The 12847-nt window shown below is 52.5% G+C and overlaps 1 protein-coding gene across 4 annotated transcripts in view; it reads right to left on the bottom strand.

Annotated features, from left to right (window-relative positions):
- Positions 1–2767: 2767 nt before the first annotated feature.
- IGF2BP1 (insulin like growth factor 2 mRNA binding protein 1) overlaps positions 2768–12847 on the bottom strand; it is a gene marked incomplete at both ends in the record, with an annotated part of 37590 nt that continues 27510 nt past the window's right edge. The window contains 10 exons of one of the 4 annotated variants that reach the window (XM_081109757.1): positions 2768–2860; positions 4516–4629; positions 5225–5356; positions 6034–6108; positions 7753–7869; positions 8288–8410; positions 8987–9122; positions 9838–9960; positions 11077–11211; positions 12048–12329. In XM_081109757.1, the coding sequence (XP_080965883.1) occupies positions 2768–2860; positions 4516–4629; positions 5225–5356; positions 6034–6108; positions 7753–7869; positions 8288–8410; positions 8987–9122; positions 9838–9960; positions 11077–11211; positions 12048–12329 (1330 nt within the window). Of the gene's footprint in view, positions 2861–4515; positions 4630–5224; positions 5357–6033; positions 6109–7752; positions 7873–8287; positions 8411–8986; positions 9123–9837; positions 9961–11076; positions 11212–12047; positions 12330–12847 lie in introns of all 4 variants that reach the window. The other 3 variants (XM_081109756.1, XM_081109758.1, XM_081109759.1) reach the window with 3 other exon arrangements.

Here is a 12847-nt window from a genome sequence, read left to right on the forward strand (position 1 = left end):
GAAGCATGTGTAGAGCCAGAGATGGTCGCCGGGAGACCCTTCGCTGTGGCTAGGACAGGTGGGGAGCTTAACTATTACTGGCCTGACATTTCCCCGAAATGCGTCCCTGCTTCCTCCTCTCTGTAGAGCAGGCAGTTCCGGGGGCTCACAGGGAACATCGCAGTGAGAAAGTGGTAAGACATGACGAATGAGGCAGGAGCCTGCCCCCAATCACGTTCCCATATCCCCTGCCCCTCCCCTTTCACCCCGCAACCTAAGTCAAGAGTTCCCTAAGTTTGGGTCCACCACCAGATCAACCTAAAGATAGGGGGATGGAGAGGAGCAGTTACCCAAGAATCTGCTTGCCTCCTGGGCCATTGAAACAGACCAAGAAGAATAACAAGATGGGGCTGAAACGAGACAACAGAGATGACAGCATCGCGATAGCAGACCAGGCGGACCTCTCAGAGGGTTCGAGGGGCCACTTTGTCTCTTCCACCAACAGGATCTTGGCTCCCATATTTTAGACAGAGAAATATAAATTTTAAAGGGTATATATCTTTTAGTTTTATTTCTCTCCTCGATAAAACGGAGGCAATATTTTAAAATATCTCAACAGCACCACTGGTGGGAAAGACCGGCTGGGATGCCCTTTAACCAAAGGGGAGAGTGGGGGCACCAGAGAGGCTTGTTGTCCCGGGGGCCCACAGCCCGGTGAGCCTCCCTCCGACTCTCGCCAGGCAGGACTGCCCAGGAGACCGAGGTCAGAGGTCAGAGCCTCACCCTGGGGCCTCGGGCTTAGACCTTCCCTGTCAGCCCCCCGTCTCCTCCCAGGGCCCAAGGAGCCAGCCCCCCAGGCCGTTCTCACAGGGCCTGTTCCAGGGAGTTCCTAAAGGGCTGCACTGGCTCCCGTTGTAAGAAATTAAGAAATTACGAAACATAACTTTCTCATTTTTTTCTTTTCATTAAAAAAATAAAATATTCAAGACTATCAGCTTCTCTTTTGCTTTGCTTTTCTTTTTTATATAAAATATCAGCAAGCCGCAAGGGGGGAAAAAAAAGATTAAAAAAAAAAAAGAAAAGAGGTGGGGGGAACAAAAAGGAAAGTAATTGCTGAGGTAACTCCGTACCTTGAGGTAGTTCACTTGCGCACAGCGTTACCTGGCTGCCTCCGCCCACACGTCATGCTGTCGCCTTACTGTGGCTGCCGTGTTGGAAGGAGGGGACGCCGCACGTGGGCCTCCTCACAAGCAGAGGCCGCCCTCCCTGCCCAGCACACGGGGTAGCACCGTCCGAGGGCGCGAGCCCGGGGACGCCGCCTGGCCAGTGTGCACGGACGTAAGTACATCAGGAGGAGAGGCCTAACCTCAGGTAACTGATGGCTGCCGCCTTCCACGGGCCTGACCTTCAAACGGGATCCTATGGAGGCTGGTCAATCAATAAATTAAGTCTATTTACCCCTTTGTGCATAATACGTTGCTGGTGTTTTGAATTTTGCTTTTTAGGCACACCTGTCATCACGCCAATGATTCGTGGGGGCAGAAGCCATCAGTTAACGATGCCTCTAGGATAAAAACAAAAGCAAATACTCTCCGATTTGCTGGGTATTCATAAAATATGCCAGATGATGAACCTTCGCTTTATTGGGAGCTCAGGGTTGGGTTCCACATCCCACCACCACCAAAAGAACAGTGCCGGTGGGGGGGGAGCGCCCCGCAACTCCTGCCTCCGGGAGCCAGCCCTCGCGGGAGCACACGGGCTGGGGTGAGGGCACAGTGGCGGCCTGGGGGGCCACTCAAGTCCTCCATGGAACTGAGACGTTCTCAAGGGGAGTAAGGCCCCTTCCCAGTGCTCACATCCAATCATTAAAATAGACTTTAAAAAAATATAAAATCTGCCTGAGAATGGTGGGAATCAGGGACGGTACAGTGGTCAGCCCCTATCCCACTGAGCATTTAGTACCACCATGTGCACCTGGACACGATGCGGGGCCCGTACGGTTCGAGGGGTCTTGGTGGGGAAGCCCCAGCAGAGTGGGGGACTTGTAATTGCGCCAATTTTCCAAGATGGTGATCTGGAACAGATCAGCCGCAAGGGCCTTCCTTTTAAACGTGGATTACTTATTTTAATCGCCTGTCTTCCCAGCTCTCCTCCTTGCTGTTCCTGCGGGTTGGTTGAGGGAGGGACGGGAATTAAACCTCAGATGCTGACGTGTCTTCTCCCCCTGAGTCCATAACGTAAGCTAAGCGATGTCCTCCCTGGTCCCCACTTTTTCTGGTAGTGGCCATGCTAAAACAATTAGTGTGACTGTAGGAAGAGGCGAGGTCAGGGCATGAGAAGGGAGGTATTTTAACCAATAAACCAAGCAGGAGAAGGCTGGAAGGATTTTAGGATCAAGAAGCAAACCATCCCTGGAGGCTGATTAAAACACCCCTCTGCATGTTTTAAAAACCTGAAGGAAATTTTATTTCTCTTCCCACTGGGATCGGGCCCACCCTCTCGGTGGGACCTGAAGAACTGACTTAAAGAATCCACGTTTAAAAGCACCCTGAGCTAGAATTTCCATGGTGACACCCTGAGGGGCGGGCAGCGTTGGGCCAATTGGTTGGGTGTTTGGGGCAGAGAGATCAGGGTTCCTCACTGGAACGTCTTTCTCAAACAAGTGGGCAAACCTGATCTACATCCCAGCCCAAGGGTCCCTGATTCCCACTCATTCTCAGGCCTGCTGGGGAGAACGCGCTCTCGATTTCGGCCCGTCGTCCTCAGTTGATGTGCTGGGAGGGGCGGGTCACTTCCTCCGCGCCTGCGCCTGGTTACTCTGTCCCTTTTGGTGCAGCTGTTTAACCTGGGCCAGGATGTCGCGGATCTTCCTCTGAGCCATCTGCAGAAAGAGCAGGCGAGAGGGAGGGTGAGGCCCCCAAAGGCAAGGACCGAGACAGCCCCACACAGGGACTCAGACCCAGACCACAGGACACACAGGACTTTAGAAAGATGAGGAGGATTGTTTAGAGTGACCTCGGTCTGTCTGCCTCTGAATGGACCCCTGAGCACCTACTGGACAATACAGCAAGGAGAGGGGTGGGCAGGGGGGTACATTCATTCCGAATTTAAAACTTAACAAAGCTGTCACATTACTGAACCCAAAACAGAGTTGCCTGAGTATGTTTTGGTCAAAGGGTCATCAACTAGGAGACTTTGTCACAAATCACAACTCCACTACACATGAAAGCATCCCCGGAAAAGGGGATGAAACACCTGGAGATGGATTAACAAAACAAAAAAACAAAAACAAAAACAAATCAGTGGAATAACCACTGTGAAAATGGGCAAAATACCAAAGGGTCCGTATTTTTTACTCTTTACTTCTTAAAAGTTTCTTCCCTAAGAACAGTTTTACAAGGAAAATCCACTGCAGAATGCGATTCACTTGACAGAAGTGTCCCAGAGAATGTCTCCTTTCCATGAGCAAGACTGACTGGGCGATAAAATACCCATTTCTTTTCTTTTTTTTTTTTTTTTTAAAAATATATTTTATTGATTTTTTACAGAGAGGAAGGGAGAGAGATAGAGAGTTAGAAACATCAATGAGAGAGAAACATCGATCAGCTGCCTCCTGCACATCTCCCACTGGGGATATGCCCGCAACCCAAGTACATGCCCTTGACCGGAATCGAACCTGGGACCTTTCAGTCCGCAGGCCGACGCTCTATCCACTGAGCCAAACCGGTTTCGGCCATTTCTTTTCTTATCCAGTGCAAAAAATGGTTAGGGAAGGACCAATGTTAAATAACAGGAGAGATCATCCTAAATTATCAAAAGCCTGTGGTCGTCACGGCGTCACAAAGGATCACCAGAGGGCTGCGCGCGCAGCAGCCGCACGTGGGCGAGCGGAGCTGCGTGTACAAACAAGGTGCGTGCGGGTGGGCGGGGACTTGACCAGGAGGTGCAGCGGGGGAGTTCCACATGGCGCCGGCCCTGCAGGGCGGGACTCCGGGACTGGGGAGGGGGGGCATCCCACGTGGTGCGGGCAGACGCGCACGTGGGTGAGGCACACACAAGTGGGTGGGGACTTGACTCTGGGCCTTGCGGCGCCCGCAGGACTTGACACTGCGTCCCCGTGGGTGATAAATTTAGATATTATTTTCATATACATTTTACTAATTTTCCTTCATCTCTGACACTTCTATTATAGAGAAAGGGCCAATAGCAATATTAAAATATTTCCTCTAATTAAGTCCCTTTTAATGTGCACAAATTTCATGCACCGGGCCACTAGTTAATATATAATGTATAAATTATAAAGTCACATATTTATATGAAACACATGAAGTTGTCAGTGCTTTCCCTAGGGCATCATAGAGGGAATAAAGCATGAACACCTCACTCTCATGCACCTGGAAGAGAACAGGCCAGCCCAGAGGCAGGCAGGGTCCCAGGACTGGTCAAGTCATACTGGCCAACCTCTGGAGTCTTGCTTCTCTGAGCCCTGGGCTCCTGCCACCCCACCCGTCTGTGATGAGGAAATGCCATACATACCTGGCTGGCATAGAAATGCCCGATGATCTTAACGATGACCTGGTCGTTCTCATCAGGGGTCTGGTCTCTTGGCACCACCACTTCAGCTGCTGTCAAATTCTGCAACTCGTTCACCTGGGGGTAAGTGGGCAGAGAAGAGCTCAAGCTGCCACCAAGAAACCATGGCTGATGGATGGACTTGAAGAGCATTACGCTAACCAAAACAAGCCAGTCAGAGGAAGGTAAGTATCACATGATCTCACTCATTTGTGGAATAGAATGGACAACATAAACTGATGAACGAAAATGGATCAAGAGACATAGAGACATCAACAGACCATCAAACCTCAGAGGGAAGGGAGGGGAGGATTTGGGGGGATTGGAGAGTGGGGTAAGAGATCAACCAAAGAACTTGTATGCATGTAAGCATAACCAATGGACACAGACAACAGGGGGGGGAGGGTGAAGGCAGGGGTGGGCTGGGAGAGGACAATGGGGGGAAAGGGGAACACATGTAATACTTTCAACAATGAAAAACAGAGGGAGGGGCAAGAAGCTGGTGACTAGCAGGTGGAAATGGAGTCAGAAGCTAAGCTTGGGGAGCAGAATCAAGAAAATGGGCAAAGTGGAGTCCTGAGATTGGGCAGGGCAGGGGAGCAGGAGGCCAAGGCAGAGTTGCTGGGTTTGGGGACTAAGACCTAGAATTTTCAAAGTGGCCCTCACAGCTCACCGTTTTGCCACCTTTGCCAATAACCCGGCCGGCCGCCGACGCTGGCACCCGGATATGGGTTTCCAGCTTTACTTCCTCCTTGGGACCAAAGAAATTCTCCTCCTTGAGTTTTCCATAAATTCTTCCCTGAGCCTGAGAAGATGAGGTCATTGTTAATCATTGGGCCATATATATATGACAAAACACAAAGTACAGCCCCCAAGCTCCACCCGACCCTCTTCTGGCCAACAAGCCCACCCCACCTACAGGAAGATCAACCACCTAGGCCAGGTGATATGGAAGATCAACAGCACTGACCCATCAGGGTCCCTTCCGCTTATCTGTATTGGAGAACCTGGGTAGAGTAACCGAATGCATTCTTCCTAGAGGAATGTGTTCAGTTTGGTAAAACCAGACCCGTCGGGGTCTGCGATGAGGGCATTTATTTGGACAATGCAGTGGCTAGCAATTCAGGTCCAAGTGGCAGCTGATCAAGTCGCTCAGGGGACAGGCTATCAGACACTCCACAGCCTGGAGAGCTGTCCCCGTTCTCCGTCCCTGTCAGGCTAAGTTAACAACCAGCTTTGGCTTCTGACCAGAAGCTCGAGAACCCGGGATGTAGTAGAGACATAAGGGAGAGAAAGGACTCTGGCATTAACTAGAGTATGGCCAGTAACTAAGGCAGAGCACAGGGAAGAAGCCTCAGACTCCTTCTTTCCCGCGTGACCTTCGAGAAGTAGCGAGGGAAGCTCGATGCCAGCCTGATTTGCACACCCCTCCCCAGGTCAATCCCAGTGTGTCCAGCTTAGGAAAACAATAAAGACCAGAACCTTGAATTGGGCCTCTGGGGGTCCAGTGATGATAACCATACGAACTTTGGAGTCAGGAGTTTCTGGAGGAGCAATCTGCAAAGCAAACAGCTGGTCAAAGAGGCGCCCTCACCCTGGCTGGGTGCTCAGTTGGTTAGAGCACATCCCCATATGCCAAGGTTTGTGGGCTCAATCCCTGGTCAGGGCACATACAAGAAGCAACCAATCTATCTATCTATATATATAAAAAGCAGTAATAAGCAAATGAGGTCAGGACTCTGTAAAGGTCACAACCAGCGCAGGAGGAGGGGCTGGGCGCAGCCCCAAGCCTGAGAGAACAACACAGAGGGGTGCCTGCTCCGAGCCTCTGTGGCCAGACTGTGGCTTAAGCCCGCTTCTAAGCCATCAGTAGGACATCCCCTGAGGGCTCCCGGACTGTGAGAGGGGACAGGTTGGGCTGAGGGACCCCCTCCCCCACCACTCCAGTGTATGAATTTCGTGCACTGGGCCTCTAGCCCTATGTAATAAAAGCCTAATGTGCTAAGTGTGCAGTCAACCAATCATAGCGTAATATGCTAATGATGCTAAGGCCAGTCAACTGCTCGCTATGATGTGCACTGACCACCAGGGGGCAGACGCTCCAACCAGTAGGTTAGCTTGCTGCTGGGGTCAGGCTGAGAGGTACTGAGCGAGACTGGCCGGACATGCCCTGGAGCCCTCCCTCGGTCTCTCCCAAGTTGGCCAACCTCCCACATCCCTCCCTGGCCCTGATTGTGCACCGGTGGGTTCCCTCTGCCTGGCCCTCTCACAATCTGGGACTCCTCAGGGGATGTCAGAGAGCCGGCTTGGCCTGATCCCGCAGGCCAGGCCGATGAATTTGTGCACCGGGTCTCTAGTGAATGCATAAATGAGTGGAACAGCAAATCAATGTTTCTCTCTCTAAAAAACAAGTTTAAAATATTTTTTCAATTAAAAATAGAAAAAGAGGAGCCCTCCATCTCCACTGTGCCAGTACCCCTACTCCCACTATCCACTTCTGAGAACATGGGAAGAAAAAAAGACTCCACACCTCGAAGCCATTGCCCTTTGTACCAAAACTGTTTTGAAGGCATGGACGGGCTTGCTTCAGCGCCGGTATCTAAGCAGGGCCCCCACACTCTTCCCATCACCCAATCTCCTGGGGAGGTTTCAGCGGAGTCTTTTCAGGGGAGAGGCGGGTAATGATGAGATGACCAAGAGGGAGGGCAGTGACCACACTTCCTCAGAGCACACTTCACCAAAACTTTGAGATCACCGAAACAAATGTGCAATTTAACAACGCCCTTGTTTCCCTGTGCCCGTCTCCCTCTCCACAGGACCCCGCCAGGGGAGGTAAAAAGACAGCTGACATTTGCTGAGCACCCACTGCCCCCAGGCACTGACTGAACCAGGCTCCAGCTGCATCGTTTCCTGGTGCTATGACGACCGCTATACTGATGAGGAAACGGAGGCTCCGGTCACACAGCTAGGAATGAAATTTGAACCCTCGTCAGTCTGTGGCAGAACCCAGCCTCATTCTCTAGGCTACAATGCCACCTCCTCCCTGGCCTGAAAACTGGATTTCTGTGAAGAACTCAGCAAGGCCAAAAGCCACAGGGAAAAGGCCCCAGCACCAGCCAGGCGGGGCGTCTGGGAGCAAAGGCAAGAGGGTGATGGAGCAGAGCAGTTCCGTCGGGGACGGGAGGGAGGCAGAGCAGATACCTTGATGGAGGCGCTGGCGAAACGGGAGAGCTGTTTGATGTGCTGCCCCTTCTTGCCGATGATGGCGCCCACTGCCTGGGCAGGGATGAAGACCTGCACCATCTCCTGCTCCGGAGCCTGCTGCCAAGACAGGGTGTGTCGTCACCACAGGCCCAGAGCCACAGCCTAGAAGCCCCTCCACACCCCTGCTGTGCACCCTCAAGGAGAAAGGGGTGCAGGCACCCAGCCAACCTGGGCAACACCCTCTCTGCCTCTCCCTAAGCCCAGCAGGAATCAAGGGAAGAAGCTGGAGGAAGAGGAGGAGGGAAGAAGAGTGCTGTCAGGCTGCTGACATCCCTGGCAGCATCTGAGATTGCCCTCCACGGAGTCAAGGTTCTGACCTGTTGCCAGGGGCTGGGAACAATGGAGGAGAAGCAACCTCAGACCCTCCTACCTCCCTACAAACCCCCAAGGATCGGGCTCCCACAAGGAGTGGGGCTGCTTAAGGGAGGCCGTCGCTGGGCCCAGGGGTTCTGAGAGAAGGCTTTGCACTTACCATAAAGGAGCTATAGGGAGCAGCTCCCGTGACACTGCTGGGAGGTGGCGGGACTGCACTGGACGAGGCTGGGAAAAGACCCACGGCAGCCAAGTTCAGGCCGGGGATGAGATGAGACTGCAGCTGGGGTGAAAGGTGAGGAGGGGGAGGTCAGCTCAGGCTGACCGGGCCCAGTGGTCACTTGTGTGTGTGGCCCTGGCTGAACTAAGAGGGGGAGTAGTACCCCAAGACAGAGTCGGCCAAAAACAGACGAATGACATGCTTTTACACAGACACCGCCTGCCCTTTTGGTTCTCACATGTGTACTCGTGGAGTTACGGACGGAGAGCTAGCGACTCCAACCAATTTTATCCCGTCAGGAGCCCGTCCTCTCTGGCTCATTCCGCCCTGAGACGGGGACAGACTCACAGCCCTGTGCCTCCACACACCGACGGGAGACGCGGCAGGGACAGGTCTCCGTGTGACTCCTAGGACTCACCTTCCTACACCCTTGCCCCACCCCCTTTGAAAATCAGATGAAAGCGATGGACCCGCTAAAGTCTACATGAACAAGTTTTACATATAATTATAAAAGCCCTATTAGTCAAACTGAAAGGCCTCAAGGCCACACCACACAGCACTTGACCTGCCCGTCCCATGAGGAAGACCCACTCTGTGTGGCTCAGGCTCGGAGAGGGGCAGCAGGTGCCTGGCACTCACACTCATGGCAGCCACGTCATTCTCATAGGCCTCCCGAACTTTCTTCATGATCTCCTGCTCGGCCCGGCAGCAGTTCTCGATGGCCCCCTTCACGGTGATGGTCCTCTCGGGGTTATAGAGGGTGAGGTCCTGCAGCCTGCGGGGAGAGCAGAGCAGCGTCCCCCTCCGCTCAAGGGGCAGGCCCGGGCCCCAGCTCCTTTCTGCAAGCTGCTTCACCTTTGCCAAGCAGCTCTGTCTCTGGCCTTCGCTCTGTAACCAGGGCAGGGGGATGTGCCGGGAGATGAGAACACCCAACCGAAACCCCTCTATTTGTGAGGAATCCAATCACGGGGGAAGCGAGAAGGATGCTCCTTTCCCCGGGGGGTTCTAAGCCATCCACTTCCTGTGCCTTTCCAGAACAGAGCAGCACTCTGCCCGCCAGCAAGCCGCTGATGACAGGACACATGGTGCTCACAGGAAGTAATCCACCTGCAGAGGCAGGCCACTGCATATGCTCTGTCCTCAGAACAGGACCCAGGTTTGAAACACAAGCCCTGGCTCCAAGCTGCAGCCTCTCCTGAAGATGCAGAGCACTTGAGGCCTGCGGGGGGGGGGGGGGGGGGGGGGGGCCAGGACTGGGGAGGCGGCACCCTAACAGTCCCCTGCCCGCCACAGCCCATACAGCGGTGTGATGGGAGAGCCCCAGTCCTTGTCAAAATAAACACTCTTCACCACCTCTGAGTCTTCTTTAATGGGCAGAAACTGCATCCAACTTAAGGGACAAGAAGTATTAAGGTTCAGTCATGAAATAGGGCCGGCCCCGGGCCCCCAGGCATCCCATTCACACAGAAGGAAATACAAGGGAGCCTTACGAGGAGATGGTGATTTTCGTCTCCGTGTCCTGCTCCACCTTCTTCAGGTTGCGCCCCTCCTTGCCAATGAGACGCCCCACGAAGTTATTATGCGCCAGGATCTTCAGGGGAACCTCGTCAGCCCTTCAGGAGACAAGGGAAGAAGGGAGGGTCATGTGGAGACTCAGCCACCATGCCACCCCGAGGAGGTTTGTAGGACAAACCACAGGACAAAACCATGTTAGGAGAGAACTAAACCCAGATTAGTGGCTGCTTAGGATGAAGAAATGGGGGAGGAGGGGTGGACTGCCAAGGGGGCACAAAAACGATGCTGATGATGCACATGTTCATTATCTTAATGAGGTGACGGCTTCACAGGTATCTGCATATTAAAAGTCATTCAACTGCACACTTTAAAAATCAATTGAAAATAAAAAATGAAAATGCCACATTGTAGAAATATCTGCAGCTAGCCCTAGCTGGTTTGGCTCAGTGGATAAAGCACCAGCCTGTGGACTGAAGGGTCCCGGGTTTGATTCCGGTCAAGGGCACATGCCCAGGTTGCGGGCTCAATCCTCAGTAGGGGATGTGCAGGAGGCAGCCGATCAATGATTCTCTCTCATCATTGATGTTTCTATATTTTTTTCCCCTCTCCCTTCCTCTCTGAAGTCAACAAAAATATATTTTTTTAAAAAAAGAGAGAGAGAAATATCTGCAGCTATAAAAAAATGAATTGGGTCAGTATGTATTGGTGCATGAAAATGAAAAAAGCGAAGTATAAAACGGTTTTATCAATATGCAATATAATGTATATTACGACCCTCTTTATGCTAAAACACACCTGTGCCCTGACCGGTTTGGCTCAGTGGATAGAGCATTGGCCTGCAGACTGAAGGGTCCCAGGTTCGATTCAGGTCAAGGGCAGGTACCTTGGTTGCGGGCACATTCCCAGTGAGGGGTGTGCAGGAAGCAGCTGATCGATGTTTCTACCTCTCTATTCCTCTCCCTTCCTCTCTGTAAAAAAATCAATAAAATATTTTTTTTAAAAAAAAAAAAAGAAATAAAAACACCTGTGCTTGTGCGCATATATGCTTCCAAGTGCACAACGCTTCCAGAGGGCATACACACAAGGTGTTACTTGTGGGAAAGAAGATTTCAGTGTGTAACGTCTCCTGTATCTCTGTGCTCTCGCTAACCAAGGTGTGTGTTGGGTTCCGGAAGGTGGCGGTCTCCACATTCGTAGGAGAGCGAAAGCCTTACGTTTTGGTGTCCTTGGCCTCCTTATGCATGATCTCCAAGATCATCTTACAGGCGGAGGAGCAGCCCTCGGGGGTCGAGTGGACACTGATGGCCTTCTCGGCGGCACCTGCGTTCTCCTTCCTGTGCACGTCGATCCTGAGGACCACAAGGACGGGGTGGCTGGTCAGTCCGCCCTGGGGGAAGCGGGTCTTTTTCGGGCTCCCCCAACCTCAGGCACAGGAGCAGCTCTACTTGGAACAAAGCCCATCAAAGGCAGAATGGTGGAGGGCAGGGGGGAGGGCCAGGGACACATGGCCGGCCTGTTGCCCTGGATCCTGTCTTAATCAAGAGGTGGCAGTTGGAATGATGGCGTCTACCATGGGACTGCCAGGTTGGGGATCAGCAGCCCACACTCTAATTTGTGAATTCTGGATTTCCCCCTGAGACAACTATAAAGGGGAGGCACATTGTCCCAAATAAGAAGAAAATAATGAAGGATGTATTATGAATAAGGACACCAGGTGACCTGTTCTCTCCCAGGTACACTGACCAGCTGTAAAGTTAGAGAAGAGTGGTGGCGGCGGAACAGGAGACGGGCGGACTTAGGGCCTCTGACCGAGGGCCCAGACTTGGGCAGGCTGACCAGTCCCGCTGACACCAACAGTGGTGCTAAAACCACAGAGGATGACCGGCTCACCAAGACCAGGGTGGCTTGCTGAGACTTCCTATGAGGAATTTTAGATCCCTTTTTACTAACAACAGGACGGGGTCCAGCAACGGCCACCACAGGCCCATTCTGCCTCCCCACCTGGCCCCGCCTACCTAAGAGGCTAGGATTGGAAGCAGTGGCTCCTGAATGGAAAAGAATGAACGTGTTCCAGCCGATATTTCCTACTGACGCCACTCAGTGTGCTTCCAGGAGGCACCCACTCCCCAGGTAGGAACCACCATTTCCTGGCACCCATCTCCATCCCCCAGCACCCCAGACTCACTTGGACTGGGTCTGTTTTGTGATATTTCGGATGGTGGCACCCTCCTTGCCAATGATGGCGCCCACATACTGGGTGGGCACCAGGAGCCGCAGGGGGATGTCCACTTGCTGCTGCTTGGCAGGGGCCCCGGCTGCCACAGGCGAGCCCTGCCGAGGCTGACCCCGAGAGCCAAAGCCCCCTCGGCGCCCATTCTCAGGACCCTGTGCTATCTGCTCGTCGGGAATATAGGAGACCTTCAAGGCATGGTTCTCCAGCTGGTGGCCATTCAGCTTCATGATGGCTCTGGGGACAGAGAGAGAATCTACTGGTTACTCCAACCCATGCTAATCACACCAAATGCCCTCCATGGGTAAAGCACTTAAGAAAGGGATAGGACCACCTGCCCACCACTCCCACCTCCACCTTAGGGGCCCTTCCAGTCTACATGGCCCAAGACATCAAAGGGAAACGTAAATTAGTTATTTCCAATTAATGTTGGGGTCAGCTTGTCAATTTCAGCCAAAACTACCTATACAAGTCATGTAAGAATCGCATGATAAATGAATAAATACAATAAATAAAGGTGATAATTCACAGGACTTGGTTTTATTCCTATTGAGTCTGGCACCTTCTATGTTTAAGGAAACTGTAAAAAAAAGTTAAGAGTTGGAGACAGAATGGCTTATTACCACATGGAAGCACGAGTTTGTGTATCTGGAATGTCTGCTAACCGGCTGAATTACACTGGAGGGAGGGGTCAAGCCCCCCCCTCCCCCCCAATTCCCAAACCTGTTGCCAGTTAGAAATGTAAACAAGGCAAC

The sequence above is a fragment of the Myotis nattereri genome (genome assembly GCF_964212035.1).
Source record: "Myotis nattereri genome assembly, chromosome: 16".
In the NCBI taxonomy this organism is placed as follows: domain Eukaryota; kingdom Metazoa; phylum Chordata; class Mammalia; order Chiroptera; family Vespertilionidae; genus Myotis; species Myotis nattereri.